The sequence below is a fragment of the Nomascus leucogenys genome, chromosome 6 (genome assembly GCF_006542625.1).
Source record: "Nomascus leucogenys isolate Asia chromosome 6, Asia_NLE_v1, whole genome shotgun sequence".
Classification (NCBI taxonomy): Eukaryota; Metazoa; Chordata; class Mammalia; order Primates; family Hylobatidae; genus Nomascus; species Nomascus leucogenys.
In genome coordinates this window covers 37910281-37934879 of record NC_044386.1, presented here as the reverse complement: position 1 = coordinate 37934879, position 24599 = coordinate 37910281, and the positions used below count along the sequence as shown (strand labels likewise).

Below are 24599 nucleotides of genomic sequence, written 5' to 3'. Positions count from 1 at the left end.
CAAATACTTACCAACAACTGATCTACAGGCATACGAAAACATAAATTGGGGAACGGACATCTTGTTTAATAAATGGTGCTGGGAAAACTGACTAGCCAAGTGTGGAAGAATGATATTGGATCCCCATCTCTCCCCATATACAAAAATGAACTTAAGATGAATTAAAGACTTAAATCTAACACCTGAAACCATAAAAATGCTAGAAGGAAACCTAGGAAAAACTCTTCTATATGTTGGCCTAGGCAAAGAATTTATGACTAAGACCTCAAAAGAAAATGTAACAAACACAAAAGTAAATAAATGGAACCTAATTAAATGAAGAGCTTCTTCTTCATAGCAAAAGAAATAATCATCATAGTAAATAGACAACTCCCAGAATGGGATAAAATATTTGCAAACTATGCATCCACAAAAGATTAATATTTAGAATCTACAAGGCATGTAAACAAATCAACAAGAAAAAAAAAATCCCATCAAAAAGTGGGCAAATTACATGAATTGACACTTCTCAAAAGAAGAAATACAAAGAACCAACAAACATGAAAAAGATGCTCCACATCATTAATCCTCAGGGAAATGGAAATTAAAACCACATTGAGATACCACCTTATCCTAGCCAGAATGGTCATTATTAAAAAGCCAAAACAAAATAGTTGTTGATGGGGATGTGGTGCAAAAGGGAACACTTATACACTTCTGGTGGGAATGTAAATTAATACAACTTCTAGGGAAAATAGTATGAAGATTTCTCAAAGAACTAAAAGTAGATCTACCATTTGATACAGCAATCCCACTACAGGTATCTACCCAAAAGAAAAGAAGTCATTATATCAAAAAGATACTTGCATACAAATGTTAATTACAGCACAATTCACAGTTGCAAAGATATGGAAGCAACCTAAGTGCCCATTAACCAATGAGTGGGTAAAGAAAATGTGGTATATATACACCATAAAATACTACTCAGGCATAAAAAAGAACGAAAGAATGTCTTTTGCAGTAACTTGGATGGAGCTGGAGGCCATTACTGAAGTAACTCAGGAATGGAAAACCAAATGCCATATATTCTCCCTTATAAATGGAAGCTAAGCTATGGGTATGCAAAGACATACAGAGTAGTATATTGGACATTGGAGACTCAGAAGTGGGGAGGGTTGGAGATGGATGAGTGATACCAAACTATATATTGGATACAGTGTATACTACTCAGTTGGTGGGTTCACTAAAATCTCAGAAATCACCACTATACAATTCATCCATATAACCAAAAACTATACTTCAAAAGCTATTGAAATTTTAGAAATTAAAATTTAAAAAATAAATCTTCCTAAATCAAATAGAAAAATCAATAAATTGCTATGATTTACTCATGCTGAAGAAGAAAAAATAATTAGAGGATCTGCAGTCTTCTACTTGGAAAAGAAGACAGGTTTCTCTGAATGCTATGAAGAGGACTCATCTCTACTTTCAAGGACCAACTCAAGTCCTACAATCATGCTTTGCAGACAAAATTCACAACTCTTTCATGACCTTTGTTTACTCCTCTATTATAACGATCACTATCCTGGCTCATTTTTCCATTTGTTATACCAGTGGACTGGCTTCTCCCCTAGAATGCAAGTTCCTTGAGGTTAGGAAGAGGTTCTCTTTTTATTATTTGTCCAAGAATACCTATCATGGGCTTCTTGCCTACTAAGTAGTCAGTAAATGTGTGCTGAATTCAGCTAAAGTGAATTTTACTGGAAATTATTCTGTTGTTGTATTTACTACAAGTAGAAAAGCAAAGGAAAAAGAGTAAAAAATAATAATAACGGGAGAGAAAACAGAGAACAGAGAATAGGAAAGGAGAGGAGAAGAAGACAGGAGAGAGAGGAGGAGAGGAAGGAAGTGGAAAGGGAGGAGGAAGGGAAAAGGAAAGAAGGGAAATGGGGCTACTGACATCAAAGGCATAATTACTTCTATATGACGTTGCCAGCTAATATTTCTTTCCCTTTTATATATTAGAGTATAAGAGATTAGGCTTATCTCAGGGTGGTGGTGCCAAGATGTCCGAATAGGAACAGCTCCAGTCTACAGCTCCCAGCGAGAGCGATGCAGAAGATGGGTGATTTCTGCATTTGCAACTGAGGTACTGGGTTCATCTCACTGGGGAGTGCCAGACAGTGGGTGCAGGACAGTGGTTGCAGTGCACCGTGCATGAGCCGAAGCAGGGCGAGACATCGCCTCACCCGGGAAGCACAAGGGGTCAGGGAATTCCCTTTCCTAGTCAAAGAAAGGGGTGACAGATGGCACCTGGAAAATTGGGTCACTCCCACCCTAATACTGCGCTTTTCCAACGGGCTTAACAAATGGCACACTAGGAGATTATATCCCGCACCAGGCTCGGAGGGTCCTACGCCCACCCAGCCTCGCTCATTGCTAGCACAGCAGTCTGAGATCAAACTGCAAGGCAGCAGTGATCCTGGGGGAGGGGGACCTGCCATTGCCAAGGCTTGAGTAGGTAAACAAAGCAGCCAGGAAGCTCAAACTGGGGGGAGTCCACCACAGCTCAAGGAGGCCTGCCTGCCTCTGTAGACTCCACCTCTGGGGGCAGGGCACAGACAAACAAAAGGCAGCAGTAACCTTTGCAGACTTAAATGTCCCTGTCTAACAGCTTTGAAGAGAGTAGAAGTTCTCCCAGCACGCAGCTGGAGATCTGAGAACGGGCAGACTGCCTCCTCAAGTGGGTCCCTGAACCCTGAGTAGCCTAACTGGGAGGCACCCCTCAGTAGGGGCGGACTGAGACCTCAAACGGCCAGGTACTCCTCTGAGACAAAACTTCCAGAGGAATGATCAGGCAGCAGCATTTGCGGTTCACCAATATCGGCTGTTCTGCAGCCACCACTGCTGATACCCAGGCAAACAGGGTCTGGAGTGGACCTCCAGCAAACTCCAACAGACCTGCAGCTGAGGGTCCTGACTGTTAGAAGGAAAACTAAAAGACAGAAAGTACATCCACACGAAAAACCCATCTGTACGTCACCATCATCAAAGACCTAAGGTAGATAAAACCACAAAGATGGGGGAAAAACAGAGCAGAAAAACGAGAAACTCTAAAAATCAGAGTGCCTCTCCTCCTCCAAAGGAACACAGCTCCTCACCAGCAACGGAACAAAGCTGGAGGGAGAATGACTTTGACAAGTTGAGGGAAGAAGGCTTCAGAAGATCAAACCACTCCGAGCTAAAGGAGAAAGTTCGAACCAATGGCAAAGAAGTTAAAAACCTTGAAAAAAAATTAGATGAATGGCTAACTAGAATAACCAATGCAGAGAAGTCCTTAAAGGACCTGATGGAGCTGAAAAACCACAGCACGAGAACTACATGATGAATGCACAAGCATCAGTACCTGATGCAATCAACTGGAAGAAAGGGTATCAGCGATGGAAGATGAAATGAAGTGAGAAGAGAAGTTTAGAGAAAAAAGCATAAAAAGAAACGAAAAAGCCTCCAAGAAATATGGGACTATGTGAAAAGACCAAATCTACGTCTGACTGGTGTACCGGAAAGTGACGGTGAGAATGGAACCAAGTTGGAAAACACTCTGCAGGATATTATCCAGGAGCACTTCCCCAATCTAGCAAGGCAGGCCAACATTCAAATTCAGGAAATACACAGAACGCCACAAAGATACTCCTCGAGAAGAGCAACTCCAAGACACGTAATTGTCAGATTCACCAAAGTAGAAATGAAGGAAAAAATGTTAAGGGCAGCCAGAGAGAAAGGTCAGGTTACCCACAAGGGGAAGCCCATCAGACTAACAGCTGATCTCTCGGCAGAAACTCTGCAACCCAGAAGAGAGTGGGGGCCAATACTCAACATTCTTAAAAAAAAGAATTTTCAACCCAGAACTTCATATGCAGCCAAACTAAGCTTCATAAGTGAAGGAGAAATAAAATACTTTACAGAAAAGCAAATGCTGAGAGATTTTGTCACCACCAGGCCTGCCCTAAAAGAGCTCCTGAAGGAAGCACTAAACATGGAAAGGAACAACCGGTACCAGCCCCTGCAAAAACATGCCAAATTGTAAAGACCATCAAGGCTAGGAAGAAACTGCATCAACTAACGAGCAAAATAACCAGCTAATATCATAATGACAGGATCAAAATCACACATAACAGTATTAACCTTAAATGTAAATTGGCTAAATGCTCCAATTAAAAGACACAGACTGGCAAATTGGAAAAAGAGTCAAGACCCATCAGTGTGCTGTATTCAGGACACCCATCTCATGCGCAGAGACACACATAGGCTCAAAATAAAGGGATGGAGGAAGATCTATCAAGCAAATGGAAAACAAAAAAAGGCAGGGGTTGCAATCCTAGTCTCTGATAAAACAGACTTTAAACCAACAAAGATCAAAAGAGACAAAGAAGGCCATTACATAATGGTAAAGGGATCAATTCAACAAGAAGAGCTAACTATCCTAAATATATATGCACCCAATACAGGAGCACCCAGATTCATAAAGCAAGTCCTTAGTGACCTACAAAGAGACTTAACCTCCCCCACAATAATAACGGGAGAATTTAACACCCCACTGTCAACATTAGACAGATCAATGAGACAGAAAGTTAACAAGGATATCCAGGAATTGAACTCAGCTCTACACCAAGTGGACCTAATAGACATCTACAGAACTCTCTCCCCAAATCAACAGAATATACATTCTTTTCAGCACCACACCACACCTACTCCAAAACTGACCACATAGTTGGAAGTAAAGCTCTCCTCAGCAAATGTAAAAGAACAGAAATTATAACAAACTGTCTTTCAGACCACAGTGCAATCAAACCAGAACACAGGATTAAGAAACTCACTCAGAACCACTCAAATACATGGAAACTGAACAACCTGCTCCTGAATGACTACTAGGTACATAACGAAATGAAGGCAGAAATAAAGATGTTCTTTGAAACCAAAGAGAACAAAGTCACAACATACCAGAATCTCTGGGATTCAAAGCAGTGTGTAGAGGGAAATTTATAGCATTAAATGCCCACAAGAGAAAGCAGGAAAAATCTAAAATTGACACCCTAACATCACAATTAAAAGAACTAGAAAAGCAAGAGCAAACACATTCAAAAGCTAGCAGAAGGCAAGAAATAACTAAGATCAGAGCAGAACTGAAGGAAATAGAGACACAAAAAAACCGTTCAAAAAATCAATGAATTCAGGAGCTGGTTTTTTGAAAAGATCAACAAAATTGATAGACCGCTAGCAAGACTAATAAAGAAAAAAAGAGAGAAGAATCAAATAGATGCAATAAAACAAGACAAAGGGGATATCACCACCAATCCCATGGAAATACAAACTACCATCAGAGAATAATATAAACACCTCTACACAAATAAACTAGAAAATCTAGAAGAAATGGAGTAATTCCTCGACACACACACCCTCCCAAGACTAAAGCAGGAAGAAGTTGAATCTCTGAATAGACCAATAACAGGCTCTGAAATTGAGGCAATAATAGCTTACCAACCAAAAAAAGTCCAGGACCAGACAGATTCACAGCCGAATTCTACCAAAGGTACAAGGAGGAGCCTGTACCATTCCTTCTGAAACTATTCCAATCAATAGAAAAAGAGGGAATCCTCCCTAGCTCATTTTATGAGGCCAGCATCATCCTGATACCAAAGCCTGGCAGAGACACAACAAAAAAAGAGAATTTTAGACTAATACCCCTGATGAACATCGATGCAAAAATCATCAATAAAATACTGGCAAACTGAATCCAGCAGCACATCAAAAAGCTTATCCACCATGATCAAGTGGGCTTCATCCCTGGGATGCAAGGCTGGTCTAACATATGCAAATCAATAAATGTAATCCAGCATATAAACAGAACCAAAGACAAAAACCACATGATTATCTCAATAGATGCAGAAAAGGCCTTTGACAAAATTCAACAACCCTTCATGCTAAAAACTCTCAATAAATTAGGTATTGATGGGATGTATCTCAAAATAATAAGAGCCATCTATGACAAACCCACAGCCAATATCATACTGAATGGACAAAAACTGGAAGCATTCCCTTTGAAAACCGGCACAAGACAGGGATGCCCTTTCTCACCACTCCTATTCAACATAGTGTTGGAAGTTCTGGTTAGGGCAATCAGGCAGGAGAAAGAAATAAAGGGTATTCAATTAGGAAAAGAGGAAGTCGAATTGTCCCTGTTTGCCAATGACATGATTGTATATCTAGAAAACCCCATCTTCTCAGCCCAAAATCTCTTTAAGCTGATAAGCAACTTCAGCAAAGTCTCAGGATACAAAATCAATGTGCAAAAATCAAAAGCATTCTTATACACCAATAACAGACAAACAGAGAGTCAAATCATGGGTGAACTCCCATTCACAATTGCTTCAAAGAGAATAAAATACCTAGGAATCCAACTTACAAGGGATGTGAAGGATCTCTTCAAGGAGAACTACAAACCACTGCTCAATGAAATAAAAGAGGACACAAACAAATGGAAGAACACTCCATGCTCATGGGTAGGAAGAATCAATATCGTGAAAATGGCCATACTGCCCAAGGTAATTTATAGATTCAATGCCATCCCCATCAAGCTACCAATGACTTTCTTCACAGAATTGGAAAAAACTACTTTAAAGTTCACATGGAACCAAAAAAGAGCCCGCATTGCCAAGTCAATCCTAAGCCAAAAGAACAAAGCTGGAGGCATCACCCTACCTGACTTCAATCTCTATTACAAGGCAAGGCTACAGTAACCAAAACAGCATGGTACTGGTACCAAAACAGAGATATAGACCAATGGAACAGAACAGAGCCCTCAGAAATAACGCCACATATCTGCAACTATCTGATCTTTGACAAACCTGACAAAAACAAGCAATGGGGAAAGGATTCCCTACTTAATAAATAGTGCTGGGAAAACTGGCTAGCCATATGTAGAAAGCTGAAATTGGATCCCTTCCTTACACCTTATACAAAAATTAATTCAAGATGGATTAAAGACTGAAATGTTAGACCTAAAACCATAAAAACCCTAGAAGAAAAACAAGGCAATACCATTCAGGACATAGGCATGGGCAAGGACTTCGTGTCTAAAACACCAAAAGCAGTGGCAACAAAAGCCAAAATTGACGAATGGGATCTAATTAAACTAAAGAGCTTCTGCACAGCAAAAGCAACTACCATCAGAGTGAACAGGCAACCTACAAAATGGGAGAAAATTTTTGCAACCTACTCATGTGACAAAGGGCTAATATCCAGAATCTACAATGAACTCAAACAAATTTACAAGAAAAAAACAAACAACCCCATCAAAAAGTGGGTGAAGGATATGAACAGACACATCTCAAGAAAGAACATTTATGCAGCCAAAAAACACATGAAAAAATGCTCATCACCACTGGCCATCAGAGAAATGCAAATCAAAACCACAATGAGATACCATCTCACACCAGTTAGAATGGCCATCATTAAAAAGTCAGGAAACAACAGGTGCTGGAGAGGATGTGGAGAAATAGGAACACTTTTACACTGTTGGTGGGACTGTAAACTAGTTCAACCATAGTGGAAGTCAGTGTGGCGATTCCTCAGGGATCTAGAACTAGAAATACCATTTGACCCAGCCATCCCATTACTGAGTATATACCCAAAGGATTATAAATCATGCTCCTATAAAGATACATGCACACATATGTTTATTGCGGCACTATTCACAATAGCAAAGACTTGGAACCAACCCAAATGACCAACAACGATAGACTGGATTAAGAAAATGTGGCACTTATACACCATGGAATACTATGCAGCCATAAAAAATGATAAGTTCATGTTCTTTACAGGGACATGGATGAAGTTGGAAACCATCATTCTCAGCAAACTATCGCAAAGACAAAAAACCAAACACTACATGTTCTCACTCATAGGTGGGAATTGAACAATGAGAACACATGGACACAGGTAGGGGAACATCACACACCAGGGACTGTTGTGGGGTTGGGGGAGGGGGGAGGGATAGCATTAGGAGATATACCTAATGCTAAATGACGAGTTAATGGGTGCAGCACACCAACATGGCACATGTATACATATGTAACAAATCTGCACGTTGTGCACATGTACCCTAAAACTTAAAGTATAATAATAATAAAATTTTAAAAAAAAAAGAGATTAGGCTTATCTCGTGAAACTGACAAATCAAACAAAACAGAGCTTAATTTCACTTTTAATAAATTTTATAAAAATCAAACACTTCATTTGAAGAATAAAAGGATAAATCTCAAAGTTTAAATTAATTGCAGTATACATTAAAATCATCTACAATTAAACTATTAAAACCATAAAATTTAAATTTTTATAATGTTTCTGTATTATTTCTATGTATCTATTCTTCTGTAGCTTTATATTTTACCTTTACTGCCTTATTAATATTTTTGTCTGATAACATCATGTGGGAACATCGTAGGCCTGGGATTGGGTAGCTTCATTTGACAAGTTACATTGAAAGGGGATGGCTACCACATACCCAGCAAGACACTCTAATTCCTTAGCAGGCTAGATTTAGGCTCCCTCACAAATATCTAGAAACAGTACTTAATTAGTTAGCACATGCCATCCTATTCAATTTGAGAATTCGTGTTTAGGATCCTCCTAGAGTCTCAGAGAAATCAAACCCACATTGTGTTACCCTCGTGTAATGAGAAGAGGAAGAAATAATGGGAAGATGCAACAAGCAGGCCACTGAAAAATGAAATAAAATGACAGCAAATCAGCTGTTTTGAGGATTTGGGGATTTTAAAACTATCTGCAGTATTGGTTTCAATGAGTGAATTTACTTTGAAAGGATTTTAGCAAAAAGTTGTGTTTTGATTGCAGTGATGAAGAAATTAAAAGTCAATATAAATCAATTATCTCCTAACTTCTCTAATCTCTATGAAATCAAGGAAGTCTTTATGTACAGACATACAGAAAAATAATTTGTCACCATTCACAAAAATATTAAGAAAATGGTTGTAACAATTACCTAAATGGCTAGCTTTCTTATTGATTCTGCTGTACATTGTTCTTTAAGACTCTAAGAGCACATAATTTCTAACATCATTTTTACCCTTATAGGGAATCTGTTGTTTTATTTACTACAAGTAGACTTAACATGTTATGATGTTAAGAGTTTCGGGATGCCTCTAATCACCCCAGTACCTCCCTGACTCACCAGTCTTGGCCTATTCTTCAGTGAGTCATGATGCTGGGGAAGAGCTCCTTGCCCAACCACAACAAACATTCTTCAGTTAACTGCTATTTACTGATCCACTAATGAATCCTTGGTCAGTGCTTTTCAAAGTTCAGTGAACCTAAGAATCACCAGGGGCGCACATTAAATATATAGATTGCTGCCCCCTCATTCTAATTTACAGGGTCTGAAGTGGGGCCTGGGAATTCACATTTTAAATAAGGATACCAAGTAAATCCCATGATAAGGTCACTTGCAGACAAAAGTCTGAAAGTGACGCTGACTTGGGAAGCGGAAAATGTTGAGGATCTCTTTAATACAGTGCAAAATGTCTATGAGAAAAATGATGAATTCAAAGGTTTAGTTGGAAGCACTTGACCTTTGAATCTGGAATAAGCTTTGCCGATGAACGTAAGATGGCCAAAAAAGCAGCAGCAGATGAAAATTGTCATGAGCTCCCCTCCTCAGCCCCTTCTACATTTAGCCCTATAGACGAGCAGTACCCCCTTCCCATTCTCTATCATCCTCCATATTCACGTAGAGCCTGGACATACATTGAAGATTGTCATCACATAGATTTATAGTTGGGGACAAGATTTCAATTCATGCTAGAAAAGTTGAAAACATTATGGAAAATTGGTCTAGATAAAACATAATTTGAAAACAAAAAGAAAGCTGAAAACAGAGAAAAAGCCTGAGCCTGGAGCGAGACCAAGATCCTGAACATGCCAGTGAGGAATTAATGGAGAGGGAGGTAGAGAGGGCTTCTCTTTGCCGCTGTCAGTTGGACATTCCATCCAACTGCCCCTGAAGTGCATTCCAGTCCACTGAGCATGCTCAGTTCATATGACTGACTTTCACTAAGTATAACAATCAACGAGTTCACCATAAAGCCTTTCCCAACATCAGGACAGTAAAGCGACTACTGAAAACCATTCCTGAATTTGTGATCAATGGACTCAAGTTTAAGGAAAGGAGCACCTTTGGTCTGCAACAATGGTTTGAATCCCAGTCTCTAATTACTTCTTTCCCAAATACTCTGGTCACCAAAGGGACAATATTTGGTGAGATGCAGCCATTTTGTTGGTTAGCAGGAGTTCAGACGCAAGAAAATGTCATAGTGGTAGAATACAGTATCAACTTCAACAACAAGCCCATTGCTGGAAGCTCCCAGACCATTGTGCGAATCAAGTGGAGGAGGCACTTTCATTTAGAGAGGCTTATGTGAACCTTATATGAGAAACTTGCCAACCTGCCTCTTTGATTTTTTAGCTTTACTGTTTCTAATACTTAGGTGCTATCTTTTAGAGACCCGGAAACAGCCAAGACATGACACTTACTACAGAGGAATCCATAGGTAAGCATCATCAGATCCTGAGAAGTCAAGGCTCTTCCCTGTGTTTTGTTTCTGTGGAATTATAAGCATATATGAGGGCTGGGAGTGGTGTGTCATTGTGGGAGGACTGTACACCTCAAAGGATTTATGAAGTGGTATGCTAAATACATAATAAAACCATGCTGGTTGTGAAGGACGAGTAATAGACTGGAAGCCTAAGAGATGGTTGTGCTTTAAAATTTATAGTCTACCTGAGGAGAAAGTGGCTACATATCAAAGAAAGGCAGTTTGTTATTTAATTTTAAATACTAGAAGAGTCCTTTGGAAGTATTTCTCCCAATTTCCAGGTATGGCTGCCTTTCTGCTTTGCCAAAAAGATTGCTCTAAATGAGTATGTTGTTTGGTGTGGAGGTTCATAAGAAATCTTCATCTCCAAAAGCATTTCTCCTACAAACTTGCCACATAGCTTGAAATTGCTCAATTCCTTTGACTCAATTTTTTTTCCAGTTTTCTAGAGTGCTTTATTCAAAAACATATATTCCTAGAAAATGCAAGTCAAACACATTTAGGTCATTGTCAGAAAACAGGAAGTCTTCATGAGCATGGGACCAAAAGAGGGAGTCAGCAGGCACGGGAGAATAGGTGGAGTTGAAAAGGGTATGGAAAAAGAAGATGGGAGAGGTATTGAGGGGAGGACAAGTGTAAAATAAACAGCTATGTTGCACCCCTGCCTTCTAATGCTGAAGTCAGAAGTGAGAAATTCACCTCATTGACTCTTAGAGCTAAACCCTGCAAGAGAGAATTTACAAGGCAACGCCCACTTGCCTGGAGGGATAAATAGGAATCCAGCATCTTTTATCTTCCCTTTCACATTTGATTCAGGTTTCAAAAGTAATAGTAATAACTGAGCATCTGCTAGTTTCACTTATGTCATGGATATGCATAAAACAGTTCCTGCCATCAAAGAGCTAGCAGTCAAGGGAGAGAGAGAAAGACAGAGAGGATAAATGAATGAATGAACTTTCTGTGTTGATTACAAAATAACTAACAGGAAGGCATTTCAGCATATATTTTAATTCATATTTTTCTGTACATTTTAGAGATGTTTGGGGATATTAACCTCACTCTTGGCATGCTGAACAAGGAAGATATTGTTAACAAGGTAGGGAAAACAGAGAAAAATCTTTTTCCCTTTTCCAGTCTTCTTGTTGCAACATTTCATACATATTTTTCTTTGCCTCAACTTTCTCATTTTTCTCTGGCTTGTTACATGGCATTAGATTTTTCAGTAAATGCAGTTGTAATGAAAGTCATTGTAATGTTTAAGCAATGATATTTAGCATTTCAAGAATCACAGCATCTATGTCTAGAAAATAGCAAAAAAAAAGTTCCTTTTTATAACTGTATACAGGCAGATGTGGAAAAGTGTATGTCAGACTGACAAACACGTGGATGAGACTGTTTCCTTTATAATTTGAGGGTTGTTACAAAAATCCCAAAAGCTCTTCCCTGCTCATCTATAATGCTATTTCACAGCTGGAAGTTTACCTAAGAATTGAAGGCTTTTCACATTTCAACAACCTTTTATAAAATAAAAGAAATAACTGCCCTTCATCGAACACTTATCAGGGAAGTAAAAATCTAGATATTTTCCAAACAACAGTGTATTGTACAATATTCACTCCTCAGAACAATTTTATCAGGTAGGTATTGTTATTTCCATTTGATAACTGAGAAAAAATTAGGCAGAGAGAAGTTACATGACTTGCTTAACTAAGAACGGCAGGACTGTATCCAAAAGCAAGCCTATCTGATCCCAAAAAAATGTTCATAATCATTATTCAGTGTTGTCTGCTTGTGAAGGGCAGTGCCTATACCTTTATCTCTTAATTCAGTGGTTCTCAACCCTGACCATATATTAGAATCCCTTAGGGAGTTTTGGGAAAATATCAACACCCAGGCCCTACTACCAGGGATTCTGATTGGATCAGTCTGTGAAAAGCTTGAGCATTTAAAGCCCCTGGAGGTAATCCAAACATTTAGGTATGGTTGAAAACCATTACATGAATCTCTCGGTAGAAGTCACCTTTCTGAAAGAACACTATTTCTCAAACATTGGGAATCACTTGGAGAATAACCTCCGGATCCCAGAAGCACTGAAGGAAAATTTCCAGTAAAGGGATCAGGGAATATACATTTTTAACAAGCACTTCCTAGTTATTTTATGGTGAGTCTAGTTAAAGAATAATAATAGCCAGCATAACCAAGAGGTTAAGGTGCCAGCTAAAATTCAGAATGTTGGTTTCAAATTGTAGCATCAGTACGTGACACTAACTACATTAAGCTCCCTGGGACTCAATTTCCTCATCTATAAAATGAAAATATTTGTGGTACCTAACACAGGGACTTGTGAGCATTAATAAAATGCTCCAGATGATGAGTCTGGCACGGTTCTAGGAATGTGGTGCGAGCTCCATAGATGTTAGCCTTGCCAAAGAACAAGGCCCACAGACAGGAGAGTAAGCACACAGAGCAAGAAAAGGACTCACAGAGATAGTTAGGCAGGCCCAGAAAACACAGAGAAGAAAGCAAAGAAAAATTATGCATTATTCTTAAACCTCCCAAGAACCAGCCCTGAGGAGTAATGCAAAGGATGCTATTTAACAACTTAAGCATGGGTGGAGTGGCTAGAGGTGCATGTTGAAGCTGTTGGAGATTTCAGAACACCAGTCTCTTTCATCATCCAGAGGACACATAGCCACCTAAAAGATTCACAAGAGCTCTCACACAGGGCATCGAGTCAAGAAGGTTGTCCACAACTTTCTGTCTGCAGAGGCATGAATGAAACAAGGGCCTGTAAATGTCCCTTAGGATCCAGTTTCATAGCTTAGCAGCCTCTTGGGGGGTTACAGTGTGTTCCCTAGTACCATATCACTCCCTGGTAGTAAGGGCAGCAATTAGGCTGACAGGCATTTCCATTCCCCTGAGTGTCCCATAACAGTGATTTTCAAAAGACATGCAATGGCAGGTAGCCTATCCTAGTCTTCAATTAGATCTTGCCATAGAAATGTAGCCAAGTTAAAATAGTTTTTAGAATTAACTTTGCTCTTTAGCCTTTGACTCCTAAAGATGCATGTTATGTTCAGAAAGCCTCAACTAAGGCCAGGCAGGGTGGCTCATGCCTGTAATCCCAGCACTTTGGGAGGCCGAGGCAAGTGGATCACCTGAGGTCAGGAGTTAGAGACCAGCCTAGCCAACAAGCAAAAACCCCATCTCTACTAAAAATACAAAAATTAGTTGGGCATGGTGGCACACAACTGCAATCCTGGCTACTCAGGAGGTTGAGGCAGGAGAATCACTTGAACCCAAGAGGCGGAGGTTGCAGTGACCTGAGATCATGCCATTGCACTCCAGCCAGGCCAAAAAGAGCAAAACTCCATCTTAAAAAAAAAAAAAGAAAGAAAGCCTCGATTAAGACATATAATATGAAATCTACTGTGTAGTAAAGATATATTGCTTACTTTAATGGTGTTATTCATTAGGATTTCATTTGATTCCTTTATTTTTGCTAGCCAAATTTCTGTGTATGCCTTTGTATGTTCACAGGAAGACATTTACAGTCATCTCACTTCTGTTATTCAGAATACTGACATCTTGGATGATGCAATTGTCCAACGGTTGATTTATTATGCTTCTAAGGATATGAGAGACAACAATGTAAGTCTGGTTCATGATGGTGAAAAGGGTCTTTAAGTGACCCAATTGCACCCATGTGGACATCAGTAAGCTCTTCTACACTGTTGCCAGGACCACAAATCACTTGTATTTGTTCTTCGTGGTAACTTGGATATCGTTGTAATGCCTGATATTTACTCCTTCACAGATGAGGAAACTGAGGCAAAGATAAGAATGATTTTAGAGGTGATATTATCCAACCTCCTTTTAGCTGAGGAAGTTCACCATTAAAGATACATTTTTTTCAAAGTAACATAACTAGAACATAACTAGTAACATAACTAGAAACCACGGTTCTTGGCTGCTATATGACTTATTTCTTTATGTAACTACTTATCTTAGATTGATAGACAACACAGCAAAAAAAATAATAATTTGTAGAAATAATTTGAATCCTAGGATGATGTTATTTCTTCCAGAAAGAAGTATTACTTGTTCCTGCCAAGGGCACTAACAATTTATGATTGCTCTCAGGGCTTGAGATTTTTGGGTCACTTCTATAACTTCAAAATTGGATTGTCATTCATGAGAGTACCAATTTAAGTTTTCATCTGAACACAGCCCTTTGGTGTCTTAGCCCAAAAGACAAGAGATGGGATGACCAAAGTCTCACCACCGGTTGGCCCTGAACTCTGACTATTGCTTCAAAATGCAACAAAACAGCCCCAAATGCAGGGCTTATCTCTCTAGATCAATAATCTTTTCCAGGCCTCAACTCAGTAATTCATTTCAACCTATATTGTGAGTGTGCTGATGGTTTTATGAGTATGTATTTTTAATATCTTATCTGGGTCTTTTGTATTTTCCTCAGGAGGGGGTTTGATCAAATTTACCTAGCTTACCATCACCAAAATCAGAAGTTTTTCCCAATACCACCAATATTGGACATAACTAGGCCAGATTAACACCAAAACCAAAGCTCTCAATTCCTAGCCCATTTCCTTTCACTTTTCCTTTCAGTCTTTCAACCACAGTAATTTGCATCACTTAAACATAAAATGTAAGTCCTGTGTTCATGGTACCAGATCAATCAGCAAGAAAACAGCTACTGACCTCCAAGTTTACTAGAACTCTATTAAAACCAGCATTTTAAATGCATTCAAATTACCTCTGCTTTCCCAGCTACTGACGCCTACCAAGAGTTTCTCACTATGGTTTTGTAACAGCCTGTTCTCCCTTCGTCCCAATGCTAGAGGAGCTTATAAATAGTGTGGCTGTATAGTAGAGAACAGGCTGCTGGAAAACTATGGTGAAAGATTCTTGGTAGGTGTCAGTTGCTGGGAAAGCAGAGGTAACTTGATTGCACTTTTAAAAACTGGTTTTAATAGTGTTCTTGCAGATTTGGGGGTCAGTAGACGTTTTCGCAGACTCCAAAAGAAGAGAAGGTGGGAGGAATGGTGAGGGTTCACTAGAAGCCCAAATCTCACCATTACACAGTTGAACCATGTGACCAACCTGCACATGTACCCCCTGAATCTATAATTTTAAAAATAAATAAATGCATACATAAATACTATGCTTACTAGCTCTCCTCCGTAGACTCACTCTGCCCCTTTTCTAGTTGTTATTGTTATTTTTCTTTTCCTCCTCAGATGCTCAGAGAAATCAGAATGCTAGCTGGTGAGGTTTTGGTGTCTCTTGCTGCACATGATTTCAACTCTGTGATGTATGAAGTACAAAGTAACTTCAGGATCTTAGAGCTACCAGATGAATTCGTTGTGCTTGCCCTGGCTGAATTGGCAACCAGCTATGGTATAGCGGGAATATTCTCCAGTTTTCCCTGGGAAATGACAACTCCTAATTGTCTAAAAGCTAAATGGGAGCAAACGGTAGAAGAGATAGCATCTCTACCTTCTTCTGAACCAAGAAATATTGATAGAGGGATGTGGGCAGCTGTTTAAAATGAGCATGGATGATTCTGCTGCCCAGCCACTGGTCCAGACTGCTCTGAATTTGGCCACTCTCCCATCCTCACCTTCCCCTTCATCCAGCTTTGCATTTGCAGAAGCACATTTTCTGTAAGGTGTATTCTACAAACCACTGAACACTTACATGAAATAGGGATCCCTACCATTTATTTCTACACTACTTTATTTAACAGATATTTAGGAATCACCTGTTACATATGTTTACATATACTTTGGGGATACAGGAAAGATCTGGTGAGAGAGATTGACATTAACAAATTAATTATCCAACTAAGCAATTGCTGGCAGCATTGGTGGTATAGTGGTGAGCATAGCTGCCTTCCAAATAAGCAACTGCCACTTAACAACAGGTACAAGTGGCTGTGTAGCTAGAACCTTATTTTCTTTTTTTTTTTTTATTATTATACTTTAGGTTTTAGGGCACATGTGCACAATATGCAGGTTCGTTACATATGTATCCATGTGCCATGTTGGTGTGCTACACCCATTAACTCGTCATTTAGCATTAGATATATCTCCTAATGCTGTCCCTCCCCACTCCCCCCACCCCACAACAGTCCCCGTAGTGTGATGTTCCCCTCCCTGTGTCCATGTGTTCTCATTGTTCAATTCCCACCTACGAGTGAGAACATGCGGTGCTTGGTTTTTTGTCCTTGCGATAGTTTACTGAGAATGATGGTTTCCAGTTTCATCCATGTCCCTACAAAGGACATGAACTCATCATTTTTTATGGCTGCATAGTATTCCATGATGTATATGTGCCACATTTTCTTAATCCAGTCTATCATTGTTGGACATTTGGGTTGGTAGAACCTTATTTTCAACTAGCCCCTCCTTGATTATCTAACTACAGCCTAGTATTAAGGTGGGGTAGAGATGGGGGAATTATAGAAACATCTTCCTACTGCACCTCATCTGCCTCCTCCATGCAGCCCTGAAATGCTTCTTGTTGATTTGGAGTCACAGAACCACAAATTTGAGAAGATAAATAACACCTGTCTCCTTTCTGCCCCTCACTCCAGTGTCCCAGAGTATTCCCTTCATGATGATGACCCTGCTCACCATGCAAACCATGCTCAGGCTGGCTGAGGATGAAAGGATGAAGGGGACTTTCTGTATTGGTGGGTATCCTGATGATTTCCTTTTTGCTTAAAACCAGACTGTGAACTGTCTTACAAATTAAGCAGAAGTCTTGTTTTCCCTTTAACTCCAATCGTGTCCTTTTGAACAATAATAGCTACCACTTACTGAGTGCCTACCACATGGAAACTCCTCAGCAGGGAGTTATCTCATTCAATCATCACAGCAATTCTGCAAGATAAGTACTATTTGCCCATTGTATAGAGGAGAAACTGAGGTTCAAGCAAAGTAAAGAATTTTCCCAAAATTATGACACAGTCAAAGAGATATAGAGGTGGCATTCAAACCCAGGTCTATGGGAACACCCAGTCTACACTCTTCACTGCCCTGTACAACTTCCATTTTGACTGAACTTCTTCTCTAATTGGACAACACTTTCTTGGCAACGATTGTCAGCACTTACCAGCTCTTAGCATAGGTTAAATTTTGGCATCTGATTATAAGGTAATATTGTAATAATGATAACTAAACAAAGTAATCAAACTACAAGCAATCACAAAATCAAGAAAAATAGGCAAGCAAACTATGGTCACAAACTCCTCTACTCAAAACTGAAATACGTCACAGAAATGAAGAGCCTACAGAGAAGAGCGTGCCCTGGAATTCCTAGGAAGCAGTGATTGCAGTGTACAGGGAGGTTTCTTGGATGAGACTGGAGACCTGGTCTCTTGTCTCTGCTCAGCCACTGAGCCACCAGGTGACCCTGCTCTTCTCTCAGTCCCAGTTTCAGCTCTAAAAACATCAGAATAAGTGATTGCTATGTTCCCTTCCACTTCCAACATATGCTAACACTATTATTTTGTAATTTAAAAGCCCACGCTGTCAAGAATGTCTTCTTTACCTATCAACAAAGGCTCTTCTATTCCATTTTTCCCATTTCTTCTTGTTCTGTCATCAAAGTAATATTTTTATCTGATACATATTGAGAACTTGCTATGTGCCCGGACACTGCCCTGGGTATTTTAAGTTACTATTTCATTTAACTCTCACAGCAACCACATTAGATGGGTAGCATTTTTTCCACCATTTTACAAGTGAGAACATTGGACTTAGAAAGTTTCAAACAGCTTGCCTTAGGTCACACAGTCAGTACATGGCAGAGCCAAGACTGTCAACTATGACAGTCAGACTCAAGGACCTGTGCAGCTATACTAGACTAACCCACTTTCAATACTTTTTACTATTCCTACTTATTATCATAGCTAACACTGTGTTCCCACAAATAAACTTTGGAGCCTCTAACAGCATTTCTACCTTTAATATTAACAACCAAGAATGTAAAATTAAACTGGAAATCCTCATGAACATTACTAAGGGAATTCTCTGTGTTATAAAATTATCTAAGTGCCCTTTGGTCTTAAAGCACCTTTTTGCCTGACTGCCACTAAAGAAAAGGTATAAAATGAAATAGATATCTATCCATCCATCCATTCAGCCATCCATCCATTCATCCATACCTAGTCATTTGATCAATCAGCAAATTAGCAGATATTGTGCTGGCTGCTTCACATACCATGAACCAGCAAGACATCATCCCTTAATTCAGGTTGCTTACAGGTCAGTTAGAAACGTACACACACATACACACACACACACAGACACACACACATACACCAAGAAATAAACTATTATAAAGTATAGCTAGAGATTCTCAAAGAAATTATAAGGAGTTTGGAGAGACTGTGAATGAGCCACTAAATGGCCGGCTCTACAGCTATAACATGCTTCGGGTGTTTTCCAGGGTATTTTGTGAATGGGAGGAGTCCCTGAAGAATGGACTAATTAATTTTCTTTATCATCTAGCAAAATAAGTGGCACACAAGAGCTGAAGAAAAAATATTATTATTATTTTATGCATTTCATGCAAATATATATGGATTTATGCCCCAAATGGTATTTTGGCAGGCCTAAGATTTCTTTTTAATTTTATTGAAGTAAAACATAGACACAGAAAATCATGCAAATCAGAAGTGTACATGTTGATGAGTTATTTCAAAGTGAAGTTGCCCATCTGGCCACCACTTAGGTCAAGAAGTGGGAGATTGTCAGAGCCCAGAAGCCACCTCATATTACCTTCAAAGGGTAACCACAATCCTAACTTTAAACACCATTAGCTTTGTCTGTTTGTAATATTCATCCATGTTGTTCTGTGTAGCTATCGCCCATTTTTATTTCTGTATTCTATTACATGTCTATAGAATGTAATAGAATTCTACCTATTAGCAGCTATTTATACTATATTCTGTTTGGGGCTATTACCAAAACAAAAAGCTAATATGAACATATTCTTGTACAGATTTTAGTGCTCATATCTACACATATCTAATGGCTATATACATAAGACTAGAATACTTGGGTCAAATGGAATGTAGATTCAACTTTGTTAAATAGTGCCAAAGAGTTCTGCAAAGTGCTTGAACCAATTCACCCTTCTACCAGCAGTATGTGAGAATACCAGCTGCACCTTAGTCTTGTTAACACTTGGCATTGACTGTCTTAAATTTTAGACATTCTGGATAGTAATGTCTCATTATGCTTTTAATTTGCATTTCACTATTGTGGCTGAGCACTTTCTATATGTGTATTTGATGCAGTCGTAAGATCATCTAAAAACCATTACATATTTACTAATCATCAGCACTCTCTTCTCAAATTATTTTATCGTCTGTCCCATCTTTATATTTTTCTCAGTCTGTGGTTGTGTGTTTTAAATGCAGCCCTTGAGAAATTCAGCAAAGCCATTTACAAATATGTCAACCACTGGAGAGATTTTCCCTACCCCAGACTGGATGCCAACCGACTGTCTGACAAGATCTTCATGCTGTTTCAGTATATAATGGAGAAGTGGGCCCCTTTGGCCTCACCCATGCAGGTGAGTGGGCCTCAGGATGCCTCAAGCTGGATGTTCCTATATACTGGTTGAAATTTCTCTTCTCTTTGTGACATGATAATTAGGCTCAGTATTTTTGGAAGCCATTGGTTGTATTTTACGAGATTTATCAATTTTTTCTTTTTTTCCACCTATTTCAAATCACTATTTATTTATTCTTTCAGTTAATGTTTATTGAATCCCCATGACATGCCAGGCACTATTTCAGATGCTGAGGTTGTAGCAGGAATTAAATAAACCAAAATCCCACATTCATGAAATTGACATTTCAGTATGTGGAAAGAATAATCAATAAGATAAAATGAGTAAAAATCCCAGAAAGTTAGATATTTCACATTTTATATATTAAAACTCATATTTGAGCTGAGTCACTAATTAGGAAAAATAGCAGTCCACAGGTGCTTCTTGTGTCTATGAATATCATGATTAAATAAAATAACATCTAAAGAATATACTTGGCTGTTTCAAAATACTGCAGTGCCTTGTCCTTGTAAAGAATAAATTACAAAGTGCATTCACATGTATCTTGCTTTAAAAGTGTATTCCCTTTATCTTGCTTAATTGCTATAGTTTTTTTGAGCAGGCTAAATGATATCCTATTTAGGTCTCTTCATTGCTTTATTATAAAAGGTTTAACACTTAGCAGCTTTCTCTAGTTTAATTTCTTTCCAACACTTTAAACTATTAAAGCATTTATTTTTTAACATCCTGAGGTAGTTAAATCGTTAGCAACATGGAACTTTAAAAATATCCTGCAGGGAAGTTTTTTCTTCAAGGCAAATTCAATGCATCTGTTTAATGACTACTCTCCTTGCTCCCCGCAGGAAGAGCCAGGCAAGTGAACAGAAGGTACACAAAGCGATAAGAGTGCACAGAGAGGGAAGCACTAACTGCCCTGGTGAGCTGCAACATTGGAATTGATCCTTGCAGCCCATGAAGCTGCTCACCACAGCGAAGATGCATTCCCTACAGAGGGACTAAAACCTACTGAGGCAGAGGTTGAAAATGGGGTAGCATGAACACCTGAGTGAGTGTGACGGGAGATGGGGAAGGGAAGAGAGAAAAAAAGATATAAGGCAGAAAGAAATGAAACCAGAAAGATGGCCTTAGTCACATAATGAAGAGCCTTAGCTGCTACATACAAGTTTGGACTTTTTTTTAATAAACAAGAAACCCTTGAAAGGTTTTAAGCAAGGATTTGAGAACTGCAGTAGAAAAATCATTCTAATATCAACATTAAAAATAGAGGGGTATGGGGTGGACTAAGATAAGACTACCTGCTAGGAGGCTATAGAAATATTCCAGCTCATAAGTGGTAAAGAGATCAATTAACATAGTGTTCGTGGAACTGATCAGAGGAGTCAGATGCTGAAGAATAGAATGACCAGGACTTGGCATCAATTGGATACTTATTATGATGGAGGTACCTGGGATGGTTTCCTAGGTTTCTGACTCAGGTGATCTTGGGATCATCAATTTAAACGAGGAGGAATTACAAATGTGGGACAGTACAAAATGGGTTTGATGTAGACATTTTGATTTGAATACCTATGGTACAGTCAAGTGGAGATATTAGTAGGTTTGAGGATATTCAGGTTTGGAGTTAAAAAGGAAAAGCAAAAACTGGACATACAGATTTGAGTATCATCATTGCCTAAGTGACAACCAAATAAGTGGACTTAGATGGAGTTGTTTAAAGAGTATATAGAGTGGGAAAGTGGCAAAAACAGAGTTCTGGAGGGCATCAATATTAAGGGGAAAGCAAGGGAGAAGAACCCATGATGGAGAATAGGGAATGTGCTAAGAGTGTAGGAGAGTCAAGTAGAATGAGGTCTTAGAAGCTTAGAAAGGAGAAGTTTTCAGGAAGCAAAGATGTAGTCCTGAGTGTTACAGCACTCAAGAAAAATCTTGACAAGTGTCCATTGCTTGGAAATGTGTGGTGGAAGAACCACCCAGCTAATACATAGTATTTAATGAAGTAAATGATAGTTGCCATTAGCCACTAAGTTTTGAGATGATGTGTTGTAAAATGTAGCTGATACAAAAAATTTATCAAACATTAGATAGAAAAGGCAGAATAGGCCGCGCACGGTGGCTCACGCTTGTAATCCCAGCATTTTGGGAGGCCGAGGCAGGCGGATCACGAGGTCAGCAGATCGAGACCACGGTGAAACCCCGTCTACTAAAAATACAAAAAATTAGCCAGGCGTGGTGGCAGGCGCCTGTAGTCCCAGCTACTCGGAGAGGCTGAGGCAGGAGAATGGCGTGAACCCGGGAGGCAGAGCTTGCAGTGAGCCGAGATTGCGCCACTGCACTCCAGCCTGGGCGACAGCGAGACTCCGTCTCAAAAAAAAAAAAAAAAAGAAAAAGAAAAGGCAGAATATAGAACTCTATAAGAATGATGTCAATCTTTAAGAAATTAAAATTCATGGAAAACATAGGAAATAGTAAGTCAAATAAAAAATATACTAAAATATACCAGTGTTTATCCATGGGTACTATGTGTATTATGTTTTCTTCAACATAACATTTGTGATTTCTACATTTTTATAATCAGAATTTATCACATTTATATTTCATACTCTGGAAGTTGTTGATTTTCCACACTGAATGGCAGCAGATTCTAGTGGATTGAGAGGTGAATGGGAGGTGAGAGGTAGAGATAGCGAATAAAGACCATATCTTGGAAATGCTTTGCTCCAAGGGCAGGAAAGACAAACAGAGTCAGGTGGGTGTAATAGTTGGGGTCAAAGTGAGGTGGAATCAATGAAGATTCTTTTTTTTTTTTTTTTTTTGAGACAGAGTCTCACTCTGTCGCCCAGGCTGGAGTGCAGTGGCGCCATCTCCACCCACTGCAAGCTCCGCCTCCCAGGTTCAAGTGATTCTCCTGCTTCAGCCTCCCAAGTAGCTGGGATTACAGGCGCCCACCACCATGCCCAGCTAATTTTTGTATTTTTAGTAGAGACGGGGGTTTCACCATGTTGGTCAGGCTAGTCTCGATTTCCTAACCTCAGGCGATCCGCCTGCCTCGGCCTCCCAAAGCGCTGAGATTACAGGCGTGAGCCATCCTGCTGGCTTGAAGATTCTTTAAAATGAGGTAAGTTCTAGGTTGCTTAATATACTAAAAGAAAGTGACTATTAGAGAGAGGTTTAAAAAATAGAAAAGCTCTGTCTCAAAAAAATACAATAAAATAAAATCTGGTATTACAAAAATTAGCCAGGCATGGTGGTGGGCGCCTGTAATCCCAGATACTCAGGAGGCTGAGGTGGGAGAATTGCTTGAACCTGGGAGGCGGAGGTTGCAGTGAGGTGAGATAGTGCCACTGCACTCCAGCCTAGGCAACAAAGCGAGACTCTGTTTCAAAAAAATACAATAGAATAAAAAATAGAAGAGAAGGGCAAGTATTGAAAGGAGTATCAGTATAAATACATATGTAAATACAAATATAGCTCTGTCCCATGCAATGATCTTAACCTGAACATTTTTTAAAGATTTTAAAGAATTTAAAGAACTATTTCTTGGCTGAAAGCAGTGAGGAAAGTTTTGAGGAGTACCTAAAGCTCTTGGCGTTCTGAAAACCTATGAAAAACATAAGGAAGTTTCAGAAGTGGTATTTGTTTGCTGCCTGTACAGATTTTGAGCATCGTTAAGGCCCACGGGCCCACGGTGAGCTTGCTGCTGCATCGGGAAGACTTCCGTGGATACGCCCTGGGCCAGGTGCCCTGGCTCCTGAACCAGCATAAAGACAAAGAGATTGATTTCCATGTCACTCAGGTAAGAGCCATACCCTAAAGGAACTGAATCAGAGAACCCGCTTGCAACCCTCCCGGAGGCTATTAAGTCTCAAAAGACCCTAAGGAGCTTCAACTCCTGTTTGGGCAGCTGACTTTCAATATCTCTTGAGGAATATGAGGTAGGAAAAAGACTGTATCGCTGGATGATGGGAACTTCAGAAAGGGATTAAGAACGTTCATTCTGGGCCTGGCTCAGTGGCTCACAACTGTAATTTCAGCACTTTGGGAGGCCGAGGCGGGTGGATCACTTGAGGTCAGGAGTTTGAGACCAGACTGCCCAATGGGATGAAACCCCGTCTCTACTAAAAATGCAAAAATTAACCGGGCATGGTGGCGCATGCCCATAGTCCCAGCTACTCAGGGGGCTGAGGCAGAAGAATTGCTTGAACCAGAGAGGCGGAGGTTGCAGTGAGCCGAGATAGCGCCATTGCACTCCAGCCTGGGTGACAGAACAAGACTCCGTCTCAAAAAAAAAAGGGGGGGGATATTCATTCACTCATTCCAAGCTGCTGAGGCACTGAACAGGGT

General features: G+C 39.6%; 1 protein-coding gene across 1 annotated transcript in view; it reads left to right on the top strand.

Moving 5' to 3' along the window:
* Positions 1 to 10086: 10086 nt before the first annotated feature.
* The window catches only part of MROH2B (maestro heat like repeat family member 2B), a 64426-nt gene continuing 49913 nt past the window's right edge, over positions 10087 to 24599 (top strand). The window contains exons 1-7 of the mRNA XM_003274384.2: positions 10087 to 10604; positions 11684 to 11745; positions 14190 to 14300; positions 15911 to 16070; positions 17269 to 17367; positions 20104 to 20258; positions 23911 to 24051. Of these exons, the coding sequence (XP_003274432.2) occupies positions 10577 to 10604; positions 11684 to 11745; positions 14190 to 14300; positions 15911 to 16070; positions 17269 to 17367; positions 20104 to 20258; positions 23911 to 24051 (756 nt within the window). The 5' untranslated portion in view covers positions 10087 to 10576. The remainder of the gene's footprint in view (positions 10605 to 11683; positions 11746 to 14189; positions 14301 to 15910; positions 16071 to 17268; positions 17368 to 20103; positions 20259 to 23910; positions 24052 to 24599) is intronic.